The 24,643-nt window shown below is 42.2% G+C and overlaps 1 protein-coding gene across 1 annotated transcript in view; it reads left to right on the top strand.

Moving 5' to 3' along the window:
- The window catches only part of PCNT (pericentrin), a gene marked incomplete in the record, with an annotated part of 2,997,294 nt that overhangs the window by 1,529,477 nt on the left and 1,443,174 nt on the right, over positions 1 to 24,643 (top strand). Inside the window, 1 exon segment of the mRNA XM_044060288.1 lies at positions 2,720 to 2,943. Coding sequence (XP_043916223.1) covers positions 2,720 to 2,943 — 224 coding nt within the window.

Consider the following 24,643-nt stretch of genomic DNA (forward strand, 5'->3'; position numbering starts at 1 on the left):
ATGTTAATACAGTTTACACGTCATTCTTCCATTTTAGTGGCTGCTGGCACATTTCTGGTGTCCTGTTGGAAATGGAAAATATTTACAACATTGTGCAAATATGGCTGGGTTCTGTAGGTCTTCATCTCGAAACAAATGAAACAAAATTTATGTAGCGTAAAACATGATAGAGTATAGCAGTTCACTAGAATGCTGTGTGTATCTGTTCTCACTTGACTGTTGAGGATATCACTTCTACCAAAATCTAAGGTGTCAAAGTAGAAAGCAAATTTGATTGAAATGTTAACTTGGCAGTTACTAAAACCAGTTAAAAGTTAGGATGTCTATACTGAGCTGAGGCCTGTTTTATAAAGTTTGTCTGTTCAAAGCCTCTAGTTTTCTTTTAGGTTCCTTTCTGTGCTATTCAAGCAGTCACGCAAATCTTTACTTATCAGTTAATAACATTTGAAAAGGGCTACCATTGGATATCAAGGTACATTGCTTGCTGTCATTCCAGAACCACATCACTGCTCTTCTACTCTTCCCTTGCGTAATTAGAATGACTTGAACTCAAAAATAGTGTACTACAGCCAATTGAAGCTTGCTGTGGAATGTTGTTACACTCTGCTAAATATTCTTGTAAGATCTTGTGCTACTTTCACATCTCTAATTTATTGTTCTGTAATTTCTGAAAGGTTTTTAAACTTTTGTCCATGTTATAAATTAATACATTTGGATTTACTATGAATCCAAACATTGCTCTGCTATTGTACTGTTTACCGTCACTTATGTGTTGTTGTACTTAAGTGGTCAGTTTTGATCCCATGCTGAGATGGAAATTGGTCAGAGTTTGTTTTATCCAGTAAACAAATTCAGTAAATTAATTAAATACTTCCTTTGCAGACACCATGAAGTGGTACCAACCATCATGCATTTTGAGGTTGCCCTCCTCACATTTAGTATCTGTTCCAAAAATGGATAAGCACAGTTGTTGTGGTCAGTACCTCTTATTTCTTGCTTAACTATGGAGCGACCCTTCCCTTTGTCCTAATACAGGCTTCTAGTATTGTAGTTTTCAACCATGACCTCATGTAGTATAATGGGAAAAAATGGGGTTGATGCCATACCATAATATGTTATGAGTGCATTTTTAGAGCTGTTTAAGTGTCTAGTTAAGTATGATGTGCAGTTAAATTTTTTATATCTTACTCAGTATTTTCAGTGATTTTGTAGTTCATTTAATATTGCTTAATACTGCGAAGGCTTGCATATGCACATTTACCTAATATCAGTTGTGTCTTTGTTGCTCCTGCAGGTAGTACATTTAGTTCTGCTTTATCCATAACATTTATTGCAGAATCTCAGTTTGGTACATATGATTTTTCTGTTAAATCAGTTTTTCTCCACATTTGTCAGTAGCAGCCTTTACGTATTTACTTATGTGTGCATTGTATTGTCTTCTATATATTAATTGCCATTGTAATTTTTCCCCCTAGCATTCCCTCTGAAAATGCTTTGTGGTCAGTTAGGCATTTCTTTTTAAGATGTGTAAATCATTTTTAGAGATACTCTGAAGTAAAAGTATTTATATGCTAATATTGCATGAGCATCCTGTGGAGTAGGCGGTTACTTGTACTTTTCACCTCCAGCTGTAGCTGAATTCCTGCAGTCAAACATCCTCAGACAAGGTAACTTTATTTTTTCCAGTTTAATATTTTTTTTTCATGCAGACATTTCCTTTTTAAAGAGCAGTAGTGTTGGAGTTTGTACATATGCACGTCATTTAAACTGTTTGCAATGAAGCTAGCATGAGCTATGTGATGGGTGGATAGCTTTATCTCAACTTTGGATCTTAAAGTTTTTGAGGAACACATGGGTAGAGAGCAAACCAAGTGTATATCTAGTAAGAGAGCTGTTTAGAACAGTACTTTAGTATAGTACTTGCATATCAGCAATGATGGATAAACTACCATCACCTCTCTCATTTCTGTTGTAGAATCATCATGGGTATGTCAAGCTAAAGTGGCTGTAAAGTCTTTAAATTTTTAAAATAGACTGAAATTAAGTTGAAGTGTGATAACTGGTGTACAAATTGTGGATCTGCTGCTGTCACTGAACAGAACTCAGTGCCTTTATGCACTTAGCAAACCTTCAGTACATTTGGTTACAGTACGTATGAGTGTAATCACGTGTTCGTTTCATTCTTCCTTCACCCACTGAATTTCAGGGTCATGGGTAGATGGAGCTTCTCTTGACACCCACTGCAAGGTAGAAAAATTTATTCCATACACTGTGCTAACCCATCTCAGTATGTGGGTGCATGCAGACGACTCCTGACAATGTGGAAGATCACCATTTCACTATGGCATATCTCTGAGGTTTTAGAAGAGAGTAGAACACTTGGTAGAGCCCCATATGGACACAGATGATATGTCATCTCCATTCAGAAGTCCCCTATCTGAGAACCAAGTGCTGAGAGGCAGTACTAATCTCTAGAACAGTGTCCCACACAGTGATGCACAAAAACAGGACTACATTTGATGGTTTGCATTTTAGCACATACATTTATGTAAAGCATAACCAGTTTTTTCTTTTTACTAAATTTGAGTATACACATTTTAGTACATTTTATTTTTATGCAAAATATTCCGGTTTTCTTACATGAGGTAATAAGGTAAAACAAAAAGAAAGAAAAAAATCAGACAGTAAACTGAACCTTTTTTTGCTTTGGCCTTTATAGAGGAACAAGCACTTTTGAATTCCGATGCTGAATTAACCCCAGAGTCTAGCTTAGCTTCGGCTCTTACAGATGAAGGATGTGAACTGTCCCAGCGTCTTTGTGACAGCATTTTCAGTGGGTATGACCTGGATCCTGCAAGTGAGGAGCTTATTCTGAGCAGCTGTCAACGTTTACGGCTAGCCATAGAGAAACTTCTAGAGCTGGTGACTGAATCGACAAAACAGGTGTGTTTGAATCATATGCAACTTGTGTTAATTTAAGGAGGTTTCCCACAAAACTTTACATTTTTGCCATTTGTAGTGTTTTTCAGGTTGTGGAATCTTTTTTATAAATTTTTTTATGGTAACGAGGTACGTGCGTGTGTGTGTGTGTGTGTGCGAGTGCATGCAAAAGCCACACATTCATAAATATGTTTATATAATTTATAGTTAAATAAATGCACACACAAAATGCACGTGTGTGTTTGTGAAATAACGTGTTAGCCGTCATGCATCAGTCTGCAAAGGGGTTCCAGTTCATGCTGTTCTACTCGAGGCCACTGTGACTCAAGAGCATCTCAGTAAACATATAACTTTTTTCAGTTTCTCTAGCCACATTCATTTGTAATGTATTATAAGGCTTCTTGAACATCAAGTTAAAAAATATTGTGAAAGAAACCTTGGTTTTGAAGTGATGTATACTTCAGCTTAGAAATCTTTGCATATTAAAACCTTGATGAAGAAGCATTTCTTAGAGTAGACTAAATTGGTAAATTCTGAGCAGAATCAAATCACTTGAAATAGCATTTGTGTTATTTATAAGGTTAACTGCATTTACAGTTTTTTGTTTGTATTTTCTATCAGAAATTAGCCTTAGTTTTTGTGCAGGTTTACAGTTATTTTATTATTATTTTTTTTTTACTGGCAATGGTCATATTATAGAACATACATAAAATAACAGGTCATTGACATATTTCAACCATTCAGCAACATTGAGTCAAAGATGTGTACCCTGTGCAGAATCTGTTTAGTAGTGGTATGGCCTTTCATTATAAAAGGACCACTAAGCCCCTCTGGTAAGATGTGTAGTCTGACTTGATGACATGGAAACTTAGCAACTGATATATTTTGGTGATTTTTGGAGGTACTTTTTAATTTCTGTTTTCTTCCTGATGTGGTCGGGCTTCTTATAAAATGTATGTGAAAGTACTGCAGACTTTTTCATTTGCTGCTTTTACACAATTAAGGTTGTAGTTCACAGTAAGCCAAATAGATGCAGTTGGTACAGAGGCCTAGAGCTTGATCGATGTGTGAACAGTTTGTGAAGATTAAACTCTCCAACTTCAGAATGTGGAAGAATGCTTTTTGCAATATTTTGATGAAATATAGAATAATGCTTCTTCAGTTCTTTAAGAAAGTGCACTCAAATGTTTCATTTTCAGATGTGATGGTCCATTTTAGCTAAGTTTAACCACCACCTTACCTTGCATTGAGACTTATGAGTTGCTGTGTGGAATCCAAACGTATTTTGCTTTCTTGTAGTTTAGCATTAATTTTCTGCTCGATCCTCAGTTTTCACCGTGAAATCTTTATTTTTTATTTTTGTATAAAAGCTAAGGTTTAATAAACATCTTAATGCAGAACCACAACAATATGCATAAAATAAAATAATGTAGCTGCAATGTTAACCAGGAAACCAGAGGATGCCAGACTTCTACCAGATTTCTTAGCATAACAGAAAGGGAGAAGATGGTGCAGTGGCTAACAGATCCCCAAAGCGTATATAAACAAATAAACCCTTGTAATCAGAAAAACTACACCCTCTGTCAAACTGATTCAGATATGAGCTGATCATGACTACCCCAACAGGGCATGTCACCTACAGTAGCCATACTAAACTAAAATACAAATAAGCATATAATGGGTATGCAAAATGGAAACAGGGAGACACCCTCCCCACCACCCAGCTGGCTGCAGTCCTACAGTGCATAAAAGAAGATAAATATTGCAGTTAAAAAAACAGGCAAACACACATACCCTACAAATGTGTGCCTTCATGTTAAGAGATCACATGAGTATTACTGTATTGGCACCTTAATCTTTATTGGCATCAGCTGAGTTTAAAGACTCCATTTCTGAAGTATAGCCAAACTATCCACTTATGCTGTTCTAACAGGGTCATTATGTTCACATCTGTTGGTGTTTGGCTTTATTGACCTGAATGTCACAATAAAGACTTTAAATAGTTAAAACGTAATGAACATTCAGAAGCCATGTAGCTGAAACAATGATGTTGTTTAAGGGGTCATTTGCATATATATCCCATGAGCCTCCATTATAGGAGGTTTTAGGTAACACACATAGTGAAAACTGAAGCTTGGCTGGATTTTTCTTGATTGTTATAGCCAGTGTCATAACTTTCACCCTATACGTCTTGCTCAGATAAATCTCTCCCTTGCATTATCAACTGGCAAACATGAATGGCGTGGAGATTAATAAACACTTTGTCTTCTAAACTACTGCTGCTAGGGAAGACTCCAGAGTCCAATTTCTAATCTAATCTTGGTAAAATACTATCAGAAAATGCCTTAATTTTCATAGAAAACCTTTCCCCTTAACCTTGTTTTTTTTTCCTTTACAGAAGGTCCTTAGCTTCTGGAAGACCCACCGATCGTCATCCTGATAATGATCATACCAGAGACCCTGGCTAAAAATGCCTTGATAGCAGTGGCTAATTCATAAAGTGTGTGTATTGATCCTTATACAACACTTCCAGCCTGTCAAATTTAAAGCAAGGGGTTGAATGTACCGATGATGGCTCCCTGAAACAAAAGAGATCATTAGATGGCTGTCTCAACAGTCCCTTGCCAGTATGATAGATTTGTTTTAGTTCTAGGTTTATAAGGTATCAGCATCTTAAGGATGTATGGTCCTAGACTGCTGCAATAATATTGTATCTACATTAAGTACACTTTAAAATAAATAAATAAATAAAATATAGCTCATTACCCGAAAAAAATACATGGGTCCTAGATATCTGACTTCTCTATATACACTTGTATTCTAACAGAGTCAGAATGGGGGCAACATCTTGTAGATAATTGTGATGTTTTCATGACACTTAAGCAATCTGATATGAGGAAGAGCTGTTGGCTGGAAGTTTACCATCATCTAGTGGAATATCTTTAAACTGGACAGCCAATGAGATTAGGTCACTGTCATACTCCTCTTTGTAGAATTCACCAGTATCAGTTGCACAACATCCAGGGCAACTTGTAGCTTGCATGTAAATTGTAATCTTTCCAGAACTGCTAACCTCACCCTTATCAGGGATATTTGTAACAACACACGTGAAGCACTTAGTTCTAAAAAAGTGAGTTGGAATGTTTAGGTTTGACAACAGTGTGTGCCCCCCCCCCCCCACCACCACCACCATGAGAGTCAAGTTAGGATATGCTATATTCTGGCATGTTCCTCACCCCAGATAAAATGCACCTTGGCTGCTTTAGTTGACAGAGACCCCTTTGGATTTAACAGAATAGGTTGCATAGTACTGAAGTAGAAGAGTTATAAAGTGCATTCATTTTCAAAGTGTTAATCCTTCTCTGGAGATTGTGGTGCTTCATGAAGTTTGTCTCCCTGTATCACTCCTTGTATCTTGTTCATCGGTTTATAGATTAGTACTAGGTACCTGCCCTTGACTGCTATTTTAAGCCTAGCCAAGTACCCTACGTGAGAATCAAACCTTGCACATTATATCTGTAAGGTAAACACCTTAACCATTATACCAACCTTTCACCCCTAGGTCTTATTTTGTGCATCAGATTAAGTTGTTCAGGGTGAGTGATAATAGTGTATGAAGATGTCTTGAGCGGTGATAGAAGGTATAGAAAGTACTACTGAAGAGATGAGTGCTGACAAATTGAGAGATGTAACCCAGAGGAAAAAAAATTGTGATTCAGATACAAAAAGTTAACTTGCTTTAATGGTTAAAAAAATGTACAAGGGTGCTGTAAGAAGTTTGATATGACATGCAATATTGGACAGAAGTTTTGGCTGATATGAGACAACTGGAGTTGACAGTGTTAAGTTCTTACATTATCAAAAGTGTCCATGATGCTGGTTTAGCAACAAGTTAGTGAAGTACTTAAAGTATGTGAATTGGAAGAACAGCTTGCATATGTGGGAGAGCAGTTTGCAGCAACACAGTTATAAGATCTGGAGGATGAACATGAAATTGATTTAATGAACTGTGTAAAAGCAAAGATGGATCAGTGCACTAGTTTCATGAAAACTTATTAGAGAGGGATAAAGTGGTGTGATTGCCATTGACTGAAACTAACAAGAAACATGAAGGGCTAAGGGTTCTTCTGTTCTGGTTTGTGTCATGTTACAGAAAGGGGATAGGTTTCTGGCAATTATGGCAATCAGCAAGTCAACAAGCACGACTACCAAAATTACTTTAGCCACTACCTACCTATTACCCTCTCTACTTTATGCTGCCCCCATTCTAACCAGTCTGCAGAAAACACTAAAATCTAAACTTGAATCATGCTACAATAAAATTGCAAAATTTGCCACAGGACTATCTTATTGTAAGCACCATTGATCTCCGCTCAACACCCTAAATTGGCTAGAACTTCCTCAACATCTAAATTACCTCCAATTAACTGTGGCACACAAAATTATCTACACTCCTAACTCCTGTCTTAAAATTTAAACTTTAAATTTACACACTCAGCTATGCTCTTCGTTCAGAAGATAAACAGCTTTTATCCCTAAGTAAACCTAACAAAATCCCTGTACTCTTACTCAGTGGTAAAAATATGGAACTCATTCCCCTTTGATATCAGAACCATCTCAAATTTTAGAACATTTAAACTTAAATTAAAACACTTCTTACTCAGATCACAGACATGCCCTTGTATCAGTCCAGGCTAACTTTCACACTAAATCAACTTCTACACTGCCCCTTCTTTCTTCTTGCTCCATATTCTTCCTAACATTGCAGCTATTTGTTAGTAACTACACTGTAGCTCCTCATATTCCCACTTAGGCACAACCTTCAACTTCCCACCTACTTCAACTTTTCCCCCTTCAATTCCTTTTACTATTGTACCTTTACTATTAATAACAATTATTCGCTGTAACGTACATCATCCAGACTTTCTATAAACTTCTTTTCTCTCTCTAACCAGTTTGTCATGTAACCTCCACCTATACTTAAGCTATATTCATTATTTCACTAATAAGCAAAGAAAGCAATATGCATGTTAATACAAATACTACTCTGTCTGTAAACTCAAATCTATGTTCTTTCCTAAAAGAATGTCCATTTTGTTATCTGTAAAAACTATGTATATGACCTTTTCAGTAACTTCTGTAAGACCTTTAGATAATTTTTGTAATTTCTGTTTTTATTACTTTTACCACTGAATGTTTTTGGCATAACATTATTTTTGCTTTAGTATTGGAGCTTTTCTTCTTGGGCCTCCACTGAAAACGGGCCCTTCTGCCCAGTCGGATTTTCCTGGTAAACAAATGGCAAATAAAATAAAACTAATGAATACATTTGTATTTGCTAGTTGACCTGTTTATGTTAAACATGATTGTTCAAAGGCAACATTGCAGCCTGAAATGCAGTTTGAGGCCTTTGGGCATTAATTGAAAAGGCTGAGACTGAAATATAGAATGAGTTTTTGTACAGTACTGAAGGTTTGTTGGATGCTTGTGGTACGTTAACATTTACAGATATGGAGGAGGAGGAGGCTTCTTATGAAAAAAATGCTAAGGGCTATGCTGGGATTTCTAAACTTGGAAACAGTATGGTTTCAGTAGAAGTAGGTAAGTGGTAGGAACAAGAAGGTTCTAGCAGAAAGAGGAGACTTCTTGCACTGCCACTGATATAATATGGTTTGAAAAATGAGCATTTCTACTTGAGTATGTGAATGGAAAGGGAAGACTGTGGTTTTCCATACTACAGCTGTCACATAAAACTTAAACTAGCAGCCATGTTTGCTTAGGTTCATAGGTTCATACTAGGCTATCTGCCCGAGGGCATTTACAAGCCTAGCCCATAGTTTTGTGGCTTACGCCACCCCTTTAGTATGGGGAACTATACCCATTATTTTGCTGTGCCTCTGTCGAGCAGTGACACTGAGGTAATCCCTGGGGTATATCTGCGATCTCCCATCCATTGGTCAAGATTTCTCTTGAACAAGGCCAGCGAGGTGCTCTGCCTCACATATACCGGGATTTTATTCTACAGCATAGGGAGTCTTTGGGTGATGAATCTATCCCTCCAGCATGTCCTATTAATAGCCATGTCGAGGTTTAAGTCTCCCGCCCTTGTGGCTCTGACGGATCTAGATTTTTTGAGGTGAAGCATATTCATCAAATCTGGGTTTGACGTGGCCTTGTATGTTAGGCAAAGGTCACCTCTGAGCAAGCGATGGCGACTGAATAGAGCTGGAGTTCTTTCAGTCGGGCAGCATAGGACAGATGTTTGAGACCCTTTATCCTTTTGGTGAGGAACCTTTGTGGCCTCTCCAGCTGCTGCAAGTGTCGGGTCAGATACATTCCAAATGGGGCATTGTACTCAATCATTGGTCTGATGAGTGATGAGTATAGGGAGACTATGACCTCCCTTGATCTAGATGAGAATCCCTTCATGATAAGGTGGGCAGTGTAGAAGGTCTTCCTAACTACTTTAGCTACATGGGTGTCGAATGACAGACTACTATCAACCTGGGTCCCCAGGTCCCTGATAACTTCTTCTGTGCTCAGTGGATTGCCACCTATTTGGTAGCTAGGGGTAACCTTGTTTTTCCCGAAGGGTATGACTATGCATTTTGGCATTTAACTTTAGGCCATGGCTCTGGCACCAGTTATCCGTTTCTGTGAGACCCTTCTGAAGGATATCTGTGTCAGATGTGTTTTCTACTATGGCCCAGTTTGCAGTCATCTGCAAACTTTGTCAGCCATAACTCTCCTGTGTTTGCTTGTACTTGGAAAAGTAGATGCCAAACAAGAGTGGGCCCAGGACTGAGCCCTGTGGTACACCACTTGTGACAGGCTTTGAGTCTGACATGGCGCCAGCAACTCTGACCCTGTGGGTTCTGTCACTCAGCCAGTTTGCAACCCATCTTGTGATGTATGGGTTAACATTTAAGCTGATGAGTTTTTCAATGATACCCGAGTGGGGTATTGTATCGAAGGCCTTCGCCAGATCGAGGTAGGCTGTATGGACTGCCTTTCCCTCATCAATGGCTTTGGTGACTGTTTGAAAAAGTCAACCAAGTTTAGAAGGCATGATCTGCCTTTGACAAAGCCAAACTGGGATGGATCCAAAGTCTGCAAATTCCCTATGTCTTTATTTATGAGGTTCATTATGATCCTCTCCATGGCTTTGCAGATAAGGCTTGTCAAGCTAATGGGGTGGTAATTTCCAGGGTCGGTGGAGGCACCGCCTTTGTGAAGTGGGACCACAGTTGCAGTGCGCCACTCCTGGAGTGCGTATCCAGAGGTAAGACTATGATTAAACAGCTGTCCTAGCTGTGGGTTTAATTCCTCGTTGAGTTAAGTGGAGCACACAGCCGGGGACACCATCAGGTCCCATGGATGCTGTGTTTTTTGCTTTGGAGAGAGCAGTTCTCACTTGGGCGTTGGAGATGTTTGGGGGGCTGCAATCGCTTGGTATAGGTATCTCTCCTTTTGGGGGAGGGGCGGAGAAGTTTGCACTGAACCTGTCAGCCAGTATGTTGGCAATGTCTGTAGGATCAGTAATCTTCACATCATTTTGAACTAGTTCTGAGCATATCTGGGAGTTTCCTCCCAGGTTTCTAACATAGCTAAAGAAGGCCTTATGATTGTCTTTTGAGTCTTTAGCTATTTTTCTCTCAAAATTTGCTTTGGATGATTTTATGAGAGCTCTTAGTTTTTACTTATAGTGATCAAGGGTGTCTTACCTTTTAAGGATTTTGCTCTATCTTGTAGTAGCTTCCTCCTTTTGTTGTAGAGTTTGTTTATGGCTAGGGTCCACCAGACTGGACGCTTGCCTTTGGTACAAAGAGTCTTTGTTTTGCTTGGGATTGCCTTATCCATGCAGTCCTGCAGGTGCTGGTAGAAGGCATTTGTAAGTGATTCAGCGGCTTGAGTACTGTTTTCCGCCGGCTGGGGGCCTTAAAGGAGACCACACTAGTCTTTAGAAGTGTGAAGTCGGCATTAGAAGTTCTTTACTGTGGTCTTTTTTACTTCAGGTGGGGGTGGGATGAGGACCTCCAGCGAGATTAGTTTGTGATCTGATCTCACCAGTGAGGGGTATACTTCCGGTGTTGAACATTGTGCTCCCATGTTCGTGATGATGAGATCAAGTATGTTTTCTCCTCTTGTGGGGATGGTGACTAGTTGTTCCATGGCATTTGAGTTTATGAATTCCAGGAACTTTTGGGCTAGGGTGTTTGGGCTTGAGTAGTGTTCCCAGTCTATATTAGGGTAATTGAAGTCACCTAGTATGATGGTGGTTGGTGATACATTTATCCCCTCTAGTGTTTTCAGGAAGGCCATGTGAGGTTCCTGAGTTTGTGAGGGTGGCCTGTAACATGCTACAATTTGCAGAGCAGTCTTGCCTATGGTTAATTGCACCTGGATGGTCTCCGATGCATCGTGCGTTGCCACCAGTCTTGAGGTGTGGGTGTCCTTGATGAATATGGATACCCCCTCCTTTCTTGGTATTGTCCGGTTTTGGGGCGGAGCATGATAAGAGGTAAAACCTGATAGTGCTGGGGTGCTCTCAGGAGCCTTGAACCAGGTTTCTGTCACTGCACAGACATCGATGTTCTCCATACTGAGAAGGGCCTCGAGTCGTGCATTTTGAGATTTAGACTTCTGGCATTGAGCAGCATTACCCTTAGTTTTTTCCTTTTTGTGTTCTAGGGTGGTAGGTTTAGAATTTGAGCCTTGCCTAAAAAGGCACTATGGGGTGGCAAGAGCCTTTGCCAATATCGGGAATCCCACGGGTGACAGCTGCAAGCTGTCACTTGCGAAGAACAGTGGCTTGTCCAGCATGTCATCCCAGGCAGACAGACATTGGATCCCCTTTGAATGACACCAGAGTTTAAGCCAATTGTTAAAGCTGATCATCTTATCTCTGTATTGTGGCATCATTCTTGGTGAAGGTAGGATACTGCTCAAGGTCAGGGTCATACCTGCCTGGGCTACATAATCAGAGAGCTCCTCAATGTCTCTTTTCATGTAGTCCAAGGAGTGCGTCTCAGGTCGTTTACACCAGCGTGGACAATGACTGAGTCGTATTGTACCTGCTGTTGAGAGACCTGAGTGCTTGCGTTATGTGGCGGATTCTAGCCCGACAGGCAGCTTACTGTGACCTTCTCCTTACTCAGTCTGGTGGCGGGGCGTCAGTGTGTCTGACTATGGAGTCACCAATGACTAGTGTGTCTGGCATTGTGTTTGGCCTTAAGGGCTGTGACTATTTGAGACACTGACTGTGAGGTCTATGTGTTGCAGGTGTTGTGTTCTGAGGTGGTGGTTGTTTGGGTGTCTGCTTTGGTGGCCTCTGCTGTTTTGGTAGATTTTTGATCAGAGCCGCGAGTATGTCTTTGTGTTTATGTGTATGATTTGAGGTTGTGATGGTACTATGTGAGACTGGGTCTATAGTGTGTGTGGTAACCTTCTCCTCCTGACTGGTCTTGCCAGTCCTATGTTGAGAGCTCAGCCTCCAGTTTGACCGTATAGTTGCATCTCTCGCATGTATTTGTGTTTTGTGGGAGGAGAGGGTTGTCTGTGTACATGAGGCAATTGTAACATTGCCTCAATATTCCCAGGTTCACCAGCTGTGCAGGAGGACACTAGCAACTGATCCCTCGACATGCTAGAAGGACTAGACAAAAAACTTTAAAAGAGATTCCGGGGATGTGGGTGACGAGAAATGGGGGTTTGCCTTTTTGGGGTGCTATCTATAAGAGTGCCGTATCAAGGTAATAAGTACTGTAGGAGCAAGTGCTAGGTTTAACAGATAGAGAAAAGTCTACTTGGAGTCAAGTAGAGATGATCTTTTTAGGTATTAGAGAAAGTGCTAGTAACAGGGATGCTTAAGGTAAGATTGAAAAGAATGCACTCTGCAGTGTGCACTAGAGAAGTTAGATATGAAAGTAGGTAACTTGAGTTTTACCTGTTTAAAAGTTAAGGTTTAGTGGAGAGTTACTATTTTTAAAACAGCAAGATGGACTGAAAGGGGTGGTTACTTTTGTATTTTGGTACTATGAAATACTGTAGGATGGCCAATAAATTTAAATAATTGAAGGGGTGGGATTTCAAAAGTGATGGTTTTGTGATTACTCACATAAGCCAGTGAAAGTAGAGAGAAATGAGATATATGGTCAGATTAACATAAGAGGCGGGCAACTAGAAAGACAGTGGTATTTAACAAGACAACTTAAATGGGTGGGAGGGAGGGAAATATAGAAAGTCGACCGACTATATCTGTTCAATGTTTGTTGGAGATCACATTGAAGGTGTTAAAGGACAGCTATTAGATGAAACTACCATCTTCTCCTTTTTAGTATGTGTTTCCCCTACTTGCTGATCCCACTACTTAAAACTATGATCCACACAGGGAGAAGCATTTATTTATTTTTTTGTTTGTTTTTCCCAATTCCTGTTTCACTGCCAGCGTTAGAGCTGTCCATATTCCCTAAAACTTTGATCTCATGGTCCTGCAGCTATCATGAAGCATTTGCTAAATTCGCCCATCTAATTCTGAGAATGCCTTCATTGGTTTGTTTCGCCTAGGAACGCCCTCTTTTAAACTATGAATGCATTCCTGTTGTTCACCTGGTCTGTTTGTCTTTCGGCTTTTCCCGGTTAAGGGTCGCCACAGCAGAACTCCAGTCCGCTAATGATTGGCAGTTGTTTTTTATAGTGTAGAGTTGCCTGCCCAACCTTCAACGAAGGCACGCCCATTCAATGCATGTCTTTCAAACGCCCACTCGACCCCGGGGAGGACATGCACACACCACACAGAAGGCACTCCCAACCCAATCCAAGAATCGAATGGGAGAACCTCTTGCTGTGAGGCAACACTGCTACCTGCATGAATTAAAACACCCTTGCCTAGATGCAGGAGCTACTTCTACAATCTGCAGTTGCTGGACATTTATGTTTTGCTGAAGGAGTGCACAGCACAGTGATTACATCTATACTCATGCATCACCATCTTCTGTTTGTTTCAAAGAGAGCCAGGTCCTGTTTTTATAAAGTAAGTTATGTTTCTTACTTTAGTAAGCAGTTTGTAATTACTGCTTGTGCTGCACAAGTTTTTGAAACTATGTGGGCAGTATTACTAATCTTTTCTTTATTTACATATCAAGTTTTGTTTTTTATGAATAGCTGCAAATGATCATTACCACAGCTGTCAGTAGATATGCACAGTATACACAACTGTATACTTTTTGTTATTGTATAGGTGCCATAATGTTTTAATTATGCAGGACTGCAGCACTCAAACACACTGTTTCTGTGTGTCTGATTCTTTATTTTAAGCATTGAAGGTTCGGGTGATTAGTCAAAAGTTGGAAGAAGAGGGGATCTGAAAGAAAAAAACTTGGCAGAAGTAGTTGTTTAAATTGGATATGTGTTGTGCTGCATGGTTATAAATGTGAGGTGCTTTCTCTCCCCCAGTCTTTGTTCTATGGATGATTGCAAGAGCACTTTATTATAAAATAATAAAAGCAGTAAAAAAAACTTTTTCCTGTTTTATCTTACTAATTCCTGTTATTCATCAGTGCAGTCCTGTAGTAGCACGGAACCACTTAACTGTTTATTATAAAACAGTAAAAGAAATGAAAGTAGTTTTGCTTGGAAGACAGCGACATGCTACTGTTGCAGTTATCGGTAACTGTTTCACCGTTTTGTGTATACTTGTTTAATGGATCATGATTATTATAATGAGGGTTATAGTGGCCTTTGAGGAAAAGGTAAGTGAAATTGCTTTCTGATACTTGCTTCTATTACTGCTCCTTTTCTGCTTTCTGGTATTTGTCTGGGGTTTTTGGAGGGGGTCTGAGACAGCCTTGTGTACCAGACACAAGTCACCTCTGGGCAGTCTGTACAAAACAGAGTAGAGAGACAGGGCTTTTAGCCTATCTGCATAGGGTAGGTATTTGAGACCCTGGATTTTCTTGGTCAGGAACCTCTGTGGTCTCACCAGCTACCGCATGTGCTTGGCGCAAGGTACATGCTGAAGGGGGCATTGTACTCAATAATGAGTTTGATCAGGGAGGAGTTACAGGGATGTTAAGACCTCCTTGCCTTTGAATGAAATACCCTTACTTATGAGGTGGGCCATGTAGAAAGCCTTTCGTACAACGGAAGCAATGTGGTGATCAAAAGTCAGGTTGCTATCAGCCTGGGTGACCAACTCCCTTACGACTGATTGTGTGCTTAGTACGTTGTTGTTGTTGTGATAATTGTTGGGGGTGCCATTTTCCCCAAAGGAGATAATGATGCATTTCTTGGCATTCCGTTTGAGGCCATGCTTCTGGCGCAAGTCATTAGTTTGGGTAAGGCTGTGTTGGAGGATGTTCACATCACTAGGGGAATTTAAGACAGCACCCAGCTTGCAGTCAACTGCAAACTTGGTCAGCCACAAAGCACTGGTTTTGGCTTGCACGTCAGAAAAGTATATCCCAAACAGTAGAGGCCCCAAGGCTGATTCTTGGGGTATGCTGCTTGTTACTGGTCTACTACTAGAGGTGGCTTCCCCTATTTTGACTGAGTGGGTTCCATCAGTGAGCCAGTTAGCTACCCATCTGGTAACATACTGGTTGATACTTAGCTGGGAGAGTTAGCTGTTATGCCCGAGTGGGGAATAGTGTAGAAGGCTTTGGCTACATTAAGGCAGGCGGTGTGCATAGTCTTCTTCCCCTCTTCCATGGCCTTGGTGACTGTTTTGAAGATATCGACCAGGTTTAACAGGCATAATCTCCCTCTGACAAAACCAAACTGTGTAGGTTCAAGCATTTGGAATATGACAATGTTCTTGTTTATAAGGTTCATGGTAATGCATTCCATGGCCTTGCAGATCAGGCTAGGTTAGGCTGCTGGGCCCATAATTGCCTGGATCGGTGGAGTGATGGAGTGATCCTGGACCTTTGTGTGGAGTGATGATAGTGGCGGTCCTCCATTTGGCTGGGGCGAAGCCAGTGCTCAGGCTTTGGTTGAATAGGGTGCCTAATGATGCTGAGTGCTCTTGCCTGAGTTCATGTAGGACACAGCCAGGGATGTTGCCGGGTCCCATGGAGGCTGTATTTTTTTCCTTTGAGAGGGCATTAATAACCTGCTCCCTGGTGATGAGGGGAGAGAGGCAGATGTTGGGGATGTTCTGGTTTACTAACTGTGGGGACAGGGGGGTGAAGTTTTCAGTAAATCCGTCTGCCAGCTGGTTGGCTATAGCTATGTCATTTGTGTATGTGGTGTTCTTTACCACCAGTTCAGAGCAGGGTGTTACTTTTGAGATTGCAGACATATGTGAAGAAGGCCTTGTGATTGTTCTTAATGAATGTGGCCAATTTGGACTTAAAGTTAGTAGCCTTAGAGGATTTCACCAGTGACCTTATTTGCTTGTTCAAACAAAGGAGAGACTGCTTCCAACTAGGCATTTGTGCCTTCTTAGTCCTGGACAGCAAGTTTTTCTTTTTGTTATAGAGTTTGTTTATTGCTGCTGTCCTCCAGACAGGTTTACTCTTCCTTGAGGAATATGATTTGGTTCTGTCAGGTATTGCTAAGTCCATGCAGCCATGTATGTGCTCATGTAGATGTCCTTCAAGGATGCATCTGCAGTCCTAACAAATGGGTTGTCCTGGCCTCAGGCAGCCCTTCGGTCGGCCGGATTCCAAAGTCTGGGTCTGGCCTCTGCTGGTGTCGCACTTCACCCGATGTCATAGCTGCAGTTCTTCGGGTATAAAGGCATCAGCCGACGCCATTTTCCTCAGTCTTTCTTGCCGCATGGCACCCGAAGCAGAAGCTGTTCGCAAGTGCCGGTGGGTCAGATCCAGAGATTACTTCTACCGAAGACTTCTAAAAAGCTATGTACCCCGTTGGGGACTCTTTCTTGCCTCAGCCGATGTCAGAAAAAGTGAATAACTGTTTAACTTGTGGGAAACAAATACCTCATAAAGACTTCCACTCGTACTGCCTACCTTGTTTAGGCCCAGACCACGACGTAGCAGCTTGTTTAGCCTGTGCTTCCCTCAACCGACGGACGCTTAGACGTCGGTCGGAGTTTGCAGAGGAGTTTTTCGGCTCCGCTTTTGCTTATATCATGCCGTCGGAGACTCCGACTTCTCATTTAGCTAAAAAACGTAAGGAAAAGGACCGACACTCGCGGTCCGCGGTTTTGGGTTAAGCCAACCGCGAGTGTCTCGGTTTCGGCTGAAACCGAGTCTGCGGTTCTTCCTTCGGCCGAAAGCATGCCTCCTACTACCGAGGCCTCTTCCAGCCTGGCTGAATCTGCTACTGAAATACCACCTGCTCCTACAGTTTCTCAGGATTTATCAGATACTATTCCCCTAGATGTATCTACTCCTGCACGTGGAGCTGCTAGGCCCCCTGCATCCATGTCAATTAAGGCCTTTGCCAGGGCTAAAGCAGTTAAATCTTCCAAGGCCGTGCCTACTAAAGCCCCCTCTCACAGGCCTAGCTCTAGTACTCAAATGCTTAGTCTAGCAGAGGATCTCATTTCTTTGATCAGGGGATCCCAGTCTCATTCTGATAGGGCCTCTCAACCCCCTCCAGAGAAGATGCCTAGAGCAGAACCCCCTGAGCCAGTTTCTTCTGATTACTCCTCAGATGAATCAGAAAATACTAACCCTCCTGAGGGCCCTTACTCTCCATATGAGGACTCTGATGCAGAAGATTCCATTCCTTCTGCCTCTCCTCCTGAGGAATTTTCTTTTGGGGAAACCTTGCATGCTATGAGGGAACAATTTCAATGGCAGGGTCAGGATTTCTCAGACTCTAGGAAAAGGCTTAGGACTTTTTGCATTTGCCACAGCATAGGCCTTTAGCCATTCCTCCAGTACTTACAGTTGTGGATGATGCATTTAATGATGCTTGTACTGCTCCTGATTCACTCCCTCCGGCCCCTGCTAAGCCCGACAGATACTACAGGGTTCCGGTCACACATACTCACTTGTATAAGGCTCCTTTTGCAGATCCTGAAACAATTTCTCAGGGCCCCAAGGCTGTAGCAACTACCTCTGCCAAAAACCCACTCCCCTCTGAAAGGGAATCTAGGGCCTTGGAGAGATGGGGTAAAAAAGTTTATACTTCTGCTACTCTTTCGGCTAGGGCCTTAAACTGTCAATTCCACATGATTCAGTATCAGGAATTTGTTAGATCAGTTATCTAAAAAGCTGTCCTCACCTGAACCTTTAGACAGAAAGTCTCTGCAGGATATGGTACATAACATACAGCAGGTCAGTAATCATTCCTTAAAATGCGGCTATGATGCACTGGAGGCCTCCTTTAGATCAGCTATGACTGGTACAGTGATCAGAAGGCATGCATGGTTAAAAGAGCAGTCCTTACCAGACCATGTAAAATCAAAGCTCCTAGATGCTCCCATGGATAAACACAATTTGTTTGGCTCTCCCAAGCAGCAAGTGCTGAAGAAGGTGGAAGAGAAAGCAAAATCTGTCCAGACAGTCAAGGATTTCTTACAGGTCCAGCCTCCAAGGTTTAGTAGGAACTGGCCTTCCAAGACTTGGTCCTTTCCAGACACCAACAGAGCACAGAGAGGCAGGAATAGGCGCACAAGAGGCAGAGGTCAATCCAGAGGTGCCTACAGGGGACGTCAGTGGCAGCCTAACAACCAGCGAAATACTGCTGCAGATCCAGCCACTACCACTTCCACAGGACAATCACAGTGACTTGGCTCTGAAGCCGCCTTCCAGGGAACAACTAGAAGCACCCTTAGGCGGAAAGTTAGCCTTATTTTCAGTAAACTGGCATTGCATTACAGGAGACAAATGGATTTTACAGACAATAGACAAAGGTTACAGGTTTCACTTCCATACTCTACCAAGGAAGAGAGGAATGCCAAACCTACCTCCAAATCAAATGACAAACGCTCTAGAACAAATAGACAACTTAAAAAGGATGAGAGCTATAGAAAAGGTACCACCTATGGAACAAGGGCAAGGATTTTACTCCAGACTTTTCCTGGTGCCAAGGAAGGAAAATCAATGGAGACCTATTCTAGACCTGTCCGCACTGAACACATTCCTCATTGTCCCAAAATTCAAAATGCTGACTCTACAGCAGCTTCTTCCCATGCTGGGCAAGGAGTCTTGGCTGGTAACTCTAGATCTCAAGGAGGCATACCTGCACGTCCCCATACGACCAATTTGCAGAAGATACCTCAGATTTCTTGCAGGATCAGAGCATTATCAATTCTCAGCATTGCCTTTTGGCTTATCTACTGCGCCCAGAGTATTCACGAAATGCCTGGCATCCAGTAATTGCTCATTGCAGGCTTCAGGGAATTCAAATTTACCCTTACCTGGACGACTGCCTGTTACAAGCGGACAACAAAAACAAATTAACAAAAGACTTGAAAAGGGTCATTCATCTACTGCAAGCCTTGGGATACACAGTCAATTTAAAAAGGTCAAGGCTGTTGCCATCCCAAAGGATATCTTTCTTGGGTGCAGAACTGGACACATCAAATCAAATGGCATCCCTCACAGCAGAAAAGCAAAAGCACCTTCCACTCTACTTCATGGCATTAACAACGCAGAACCAGCTTACAGCAAGGAAAGTCCTGCAAGCCCTGGGTTACATGGCATCCTGCATAATATTGATCCCACATGCCAGACTGCATATGAGGAAGTTGCAATGGTACCTCAGGAATTTATGGTCTCAGCACAAGCACAGCCTAGAAACCCAAATTCCAATAATTCCTTGCCTGAAACAAGAATTCCGATGGTGGGCTCAGGCCTGTCAATTGAACAAAGGACTGCCCTTCCACAGCCCGCAACCAAGCCAGACTATTACCACAGACGCCTCAGACCTCGGTTGGGGGGCACACATGCTGGACAAGTGCATACAAGGCTTATGGACTCAAGACCAGCTAAACCTACACATAAACCAAAAAGAGATGCTGGCAGTAAAACTGGCAATTCAGGCATTCAGACCATTTCTCCATCAGGGACATTTATTGATAAGGACGGACAACACCACAGTGATGTGGTATATCAACAAACAGGGGGGCACACACTCATATCCTTTATGCCGGATGGCAATGGATCTCTGGAACATGGCCCTAAGCCTCAACATACAGCTCAAGGCAATATTTGTGCCAGGAAAAGAAAACATGCTAGCAGACATCTTAAGCAGGACTACCACGGATGCCCACGAATAGATGCTGCATCCAGACATCTTCAAATCCATCACAAGGAAATGGGGACTACCAGAAATAGACTTATTCGCATCCCCACACAATCACCAATTGAAATAATTCTGCACAAGGACTTACCACCCACTTGCTTGGAAGGTGGACTCCCTTTCTTTCAGTTGGGAAAACCTGACAGCATATGCATTCCCACCTCTTCCTTTGATGCACAGGGTGCTATTGAAGATCAAAGAAGACCACCCAAGGATCATCCTGATAGCTCCAGACTGGCCGAGGCAGCACTGGTACCCACTACTGAGGAGTATGTCTCGGGAACTCCCATGGCCTCTACCTCTGGTTCCTATACTGCTAACACAAAACAACTTCAAAACCCTGCATCCGAACCTGAAAACACTGCAGCTAGCTGCTTGGAGCATTGCATAAGACAAAATAACCCAGATTTATCTCAAAGGGTTAGACATTATCTTGGAAGCTCGCAGACCTTCAACAAGAAAAACTTACTCAGCAAAATGGAAAAGATATCTCTTTTGGAGTGCAGCAAAAGGGCAAAATGTAGCACTGGTAAACATAGCTAACATCCTGGAGTACTTAGCAGAGCTTTTTCACAATGGCCTGTCTTACTCTTCCATTAAGATTCATGCGTCAGCTATTTCAGCAGAATACAACATGGATCCTCCAGTCTTCTCTCATCCTCTACTCAGGCAGTTTCTAATAGGAATCAAAAATGTAAAACCACCAAGGAAGCCACCATTGCCTACATGGGACTTGAACTTTGTGCTAGAAAAGTTGACACTTCCCCCTTTTGAACCAGCAGCAACAGCAGAATTACAGTACTTATCATGGAAAACAGCTTTCCTGCTTGCAATCACTTCAGCAAGAAGGGTTTCTGAATTACAGACATTAATGGCAGTACAACCCTTCCTTATCTTCCATCAGGATAGAGTGTCCATGAGAACTAATCCTACCTTTATGCCAAAGGTGGTCTCCAGGGTATCTTTAAACCAAGCAATCCACCTACCTACATTCTTCCCCAACCCACAGAACAGGGGAGAAAGACTGCTGCATACCTTGGATGTGCATAGACAATTACGCTACTACCTGGACAGAACCAAGAACAATAGAAAAACTGACCAGCTTCTGGTAGCATATGCCACAGGAATGGAAGGAAAAGCAATTTCAAAACAGACAATCTCAAAATGGATAGGAAATTGCATTAGATTTTGTTATTCTTATCATGGAAAGGCAACTCCAGAAAATATCAGACCTCACTCCACAAGGGCTACAGCCACTACTACAGCTTTTTACGGTGGCTACAAAAGACATTTTAGAGGCTGCTACTTGGAGCTCCGTGCATACATTTGCCAAGCATTATAATCTACCCTTATACTCCAGATACCGAGCAGGTTTTGCCACTGCTGTTTTGCAAGGGATTTTAGCTGCACCATAATCTTGTTAGGGCCTCCTCCCCCAGTTTGGCTATGGTATTCTACCCATTTGTTAGGACTGCAGATGCATCCTTGAAGGACATAGTACAGTTTTGTACCTACCATAAATGTAGATGTCCGAGAGGTATGCATCTGCAGTCAGGATTACCTACCCTCCTTCCCCTCTGTGGTACTCCTAGGGTATTTGCCCATCTTGTAGCTAGCTGGGGGAATCTATTATGGTGTATTTGTTTGTATATATGTATATACATGTTTATTTCTATTTGCTCTCTGTTGTTTGGAAACATTGGCATTTATCCAAATTTAGCCTTCCTAGAGGGCATCTGGCATCTGGGGCAAGAAACACTGAGGAAAATGGCGTCGGCTGATGCCTTTATACCCGAAGAACTGCAGCTATGACGTCGGGTGAAGTGCGACACCAGCCGAGGCCAGACCCAGACTTTGGAATCCGGCCGACCGAAGGGCTGCCTGAGGCCAGGACAACCCATTTGTTAGGACTGCAGATGCATACCTCTCGGACATCTACATTTATGGTAGGTACAAAACTGTACTTTTTTTGGTGTAGGCTTTGACATTAGTGCTAGTTCCAACTGAAGGGACCATGGCTGTGAAGTTGCTTATACCTGCTGTCAGGAGGTTGTAGTCTGCTTTGGAAAAGTTTTTTTTTGATTGACCATGGTGGGGGGTCAAGGGAGATGGTGACTTTGAAAGTGATCACTTTATGGTTGGATCTTACCAAGAAGGATGACACTGTAAGGGTGCTACAGTGGCTACTCATATTGGTTACTACCAGATCCAGGATATTTTCACCTCTCTTGAGGGTTTCGACCAGGTGATTCAATGCATTGGCAAAGTCAAAGAATCTCTGAGAGCTTGTGTTTTGGGCTAGAATAGGTATTCCGCTCTGTGGTTCGGTAGTTAGTCGCCCAGGATCAGGGTAGAGGGTTGTATCTTTATGGATTTAGGTAAGTACAGATAGGTAGAGTGGGCATCCTGAGTCATGGTTGAGGGGGACTGTAGCTAACTGTGATTTGAATAGGTGTTTTGTCAACAGTTAACTGCACCTGGAGTGTCTTGTGTGTGTTGTAACTGTTTGACCAGCCTGGAGGTGTGCATGTATTTGATAAATATTGAAACTCCACCTCCTTTGGCTTTGTAACCCTCCATTTGAGGTCTGAAACTATGGTAGGACGAGTAACCTTGTAAAGCTGGGGTGCTCTCCACAGCTTTGAACCAAGTTTCAGTGACTGCACAAGTGTCAGCATCTTCCAGGGCAAGGAATGCTTGCAATGAGTGCAGTTTCATGTTAAGACTTATAGCATTTAGCAGCATAACCTTTAAATTTCATTTAGAAGAGTTTTTCATGTTGGTAATTTTCTCCTCATGACTTTGCCTGGAAAAGGCACTATGGGGGAGGCAAGAGCCTTTGCCAGAAAAGGCACTATGGGGGAGGCAAGAGCCTTTTCCAGAAGCCTGAAGCCCAGGGGAGACAGATGAAGGCCATCTCTAGCAAAGCATCGTGGTCTGTCATATTCTTCCAGGTGGTCAGTACTGGATACCCTTGGAATGACACCAGAAAGGAAGCAATTTTTTAGTCAGTTATTTTCTGTTTGTATCGAGGCATCATTCTGGGTGACGATAGAATGCTGCTTAAGGCTAGGGACATACCTGCCTCTGGGGCACATATTCAGCAAGTTCAATCATGTCTCTCTTCATATAGTTCAGGGAGGTACATCTCAAGTCATTCACACCAACATGATGTTCTTTGTGTTTCACTGTTGTAGTCATCACATTTGGGTTATCTGCTTGCAGTAGCCCTCAGTCTGCCTGATTATCAGAGTCTTGGGTCCTGCGTCAGTTGCTGTCTCATCTTCCATGACGTCAGGTAGTCAGGGGTATAAAGCATGCAGCTGATGCCATTACATCAGTCTTTCTTGCCGTGTGGTGCCCGAAGCAGAAGCAGTTCGCAAGTGCCGGTCGGCCGACTCCTGAAATTTTCGTTTTCGAGTTTCAGTACCGAAGTCTTCAACTAAAGCTAAGTACCTCGTTGGGGAAGCTTTTTCTTGCTCTAAACTGATGTCAGTAAAAGTCAATAATTGTATTTCTTGTGGAAAGCAAATACCTCATGAAGATTTTCATTCATACTGTATTCCTTGCCTAGGCCCTGACCACGACGTACCTCGCTGTCGGTTTTGTGCCTTATTTAAACAACGAACTGTTTATCATCGGTATATTTACGCTTCTAAATATTTTGGTACTCTGTTCAATTATCCAGATATGTCTTCGGTAAGCCATCCAACTACCGACATTCCGAAAAAATGCAAAGATAAAGACAAACAGGCCGCCTAGGTCCAAAGCTGCCGACGACTCTTCTTCTAAGCTAATCGCCAGTTCGCCGGTACTCAGTGAGGCACTTTCGCAGCCCGTGATACCCGCTACTTCAGATTCTCAGGCCTCTACTAAGACCCATTCGGAGTCCGGTATGCCGTGAGATGCTTCACCCGTGGAACCTGCGGATGTCTCTACCTTGGATGGGTCCTGAGCCGCTGTGCAGGCACCGGCTTCTGAGGATGTATTCATCCCTACTGACTTGCATATTAAACTGACGCCATCTTCTTCAAGGCCTAAAACTCGAACCATGCCTAGAAAACCGACGCTCAGACCGCATGGTCAGGCCTCTATGCCTAAAAAACAAATGATAAGAATGGCTGAAGACCTTATTACTTTTATCAGGGGAAGCCAACCTTCCCCCTCTAAGAGACCTGGGACTGAATTTGCTTATGATACTTCTGACTAGGATTATGAAATTTCTGTTTCCTCTGATGAACAGGATTTACCCTTATCTACCTATGAGGATTCTGATGCAGAGGACTGTAGTCTACCCCCCCCCCAGAGGATTTATCTTTTGGTGAAACCTTGCATACTCTTAGGGAGCATTTACGCTGGGAAAGCCAGGATTACTCTGATTCTAAAAAGAGTCTTAGGTATTTCTTACTCCTGCCTCAACACAGGCCTTTAGCTATCCCTCGTGTACTAGACATTGTTGACGATGCCTTTTCGGAATCTAGCT

The sequence above is a fragment of the Protopterus annectens genome, chromosome 2.part0 (genome assembly GCF_019279795.1).
Source record: "Protopterus annectens isolate FY-2018-M chromosome 2.part0, PAN1.0, whole genome shotgun sequence".
In the NCBI taxonomy this organism is placed as follows: Eukaryota; Metazoa; Chordata; order Ceratodontiformes; family Protopteridae; genus Protopterus; species Protopterus annectens.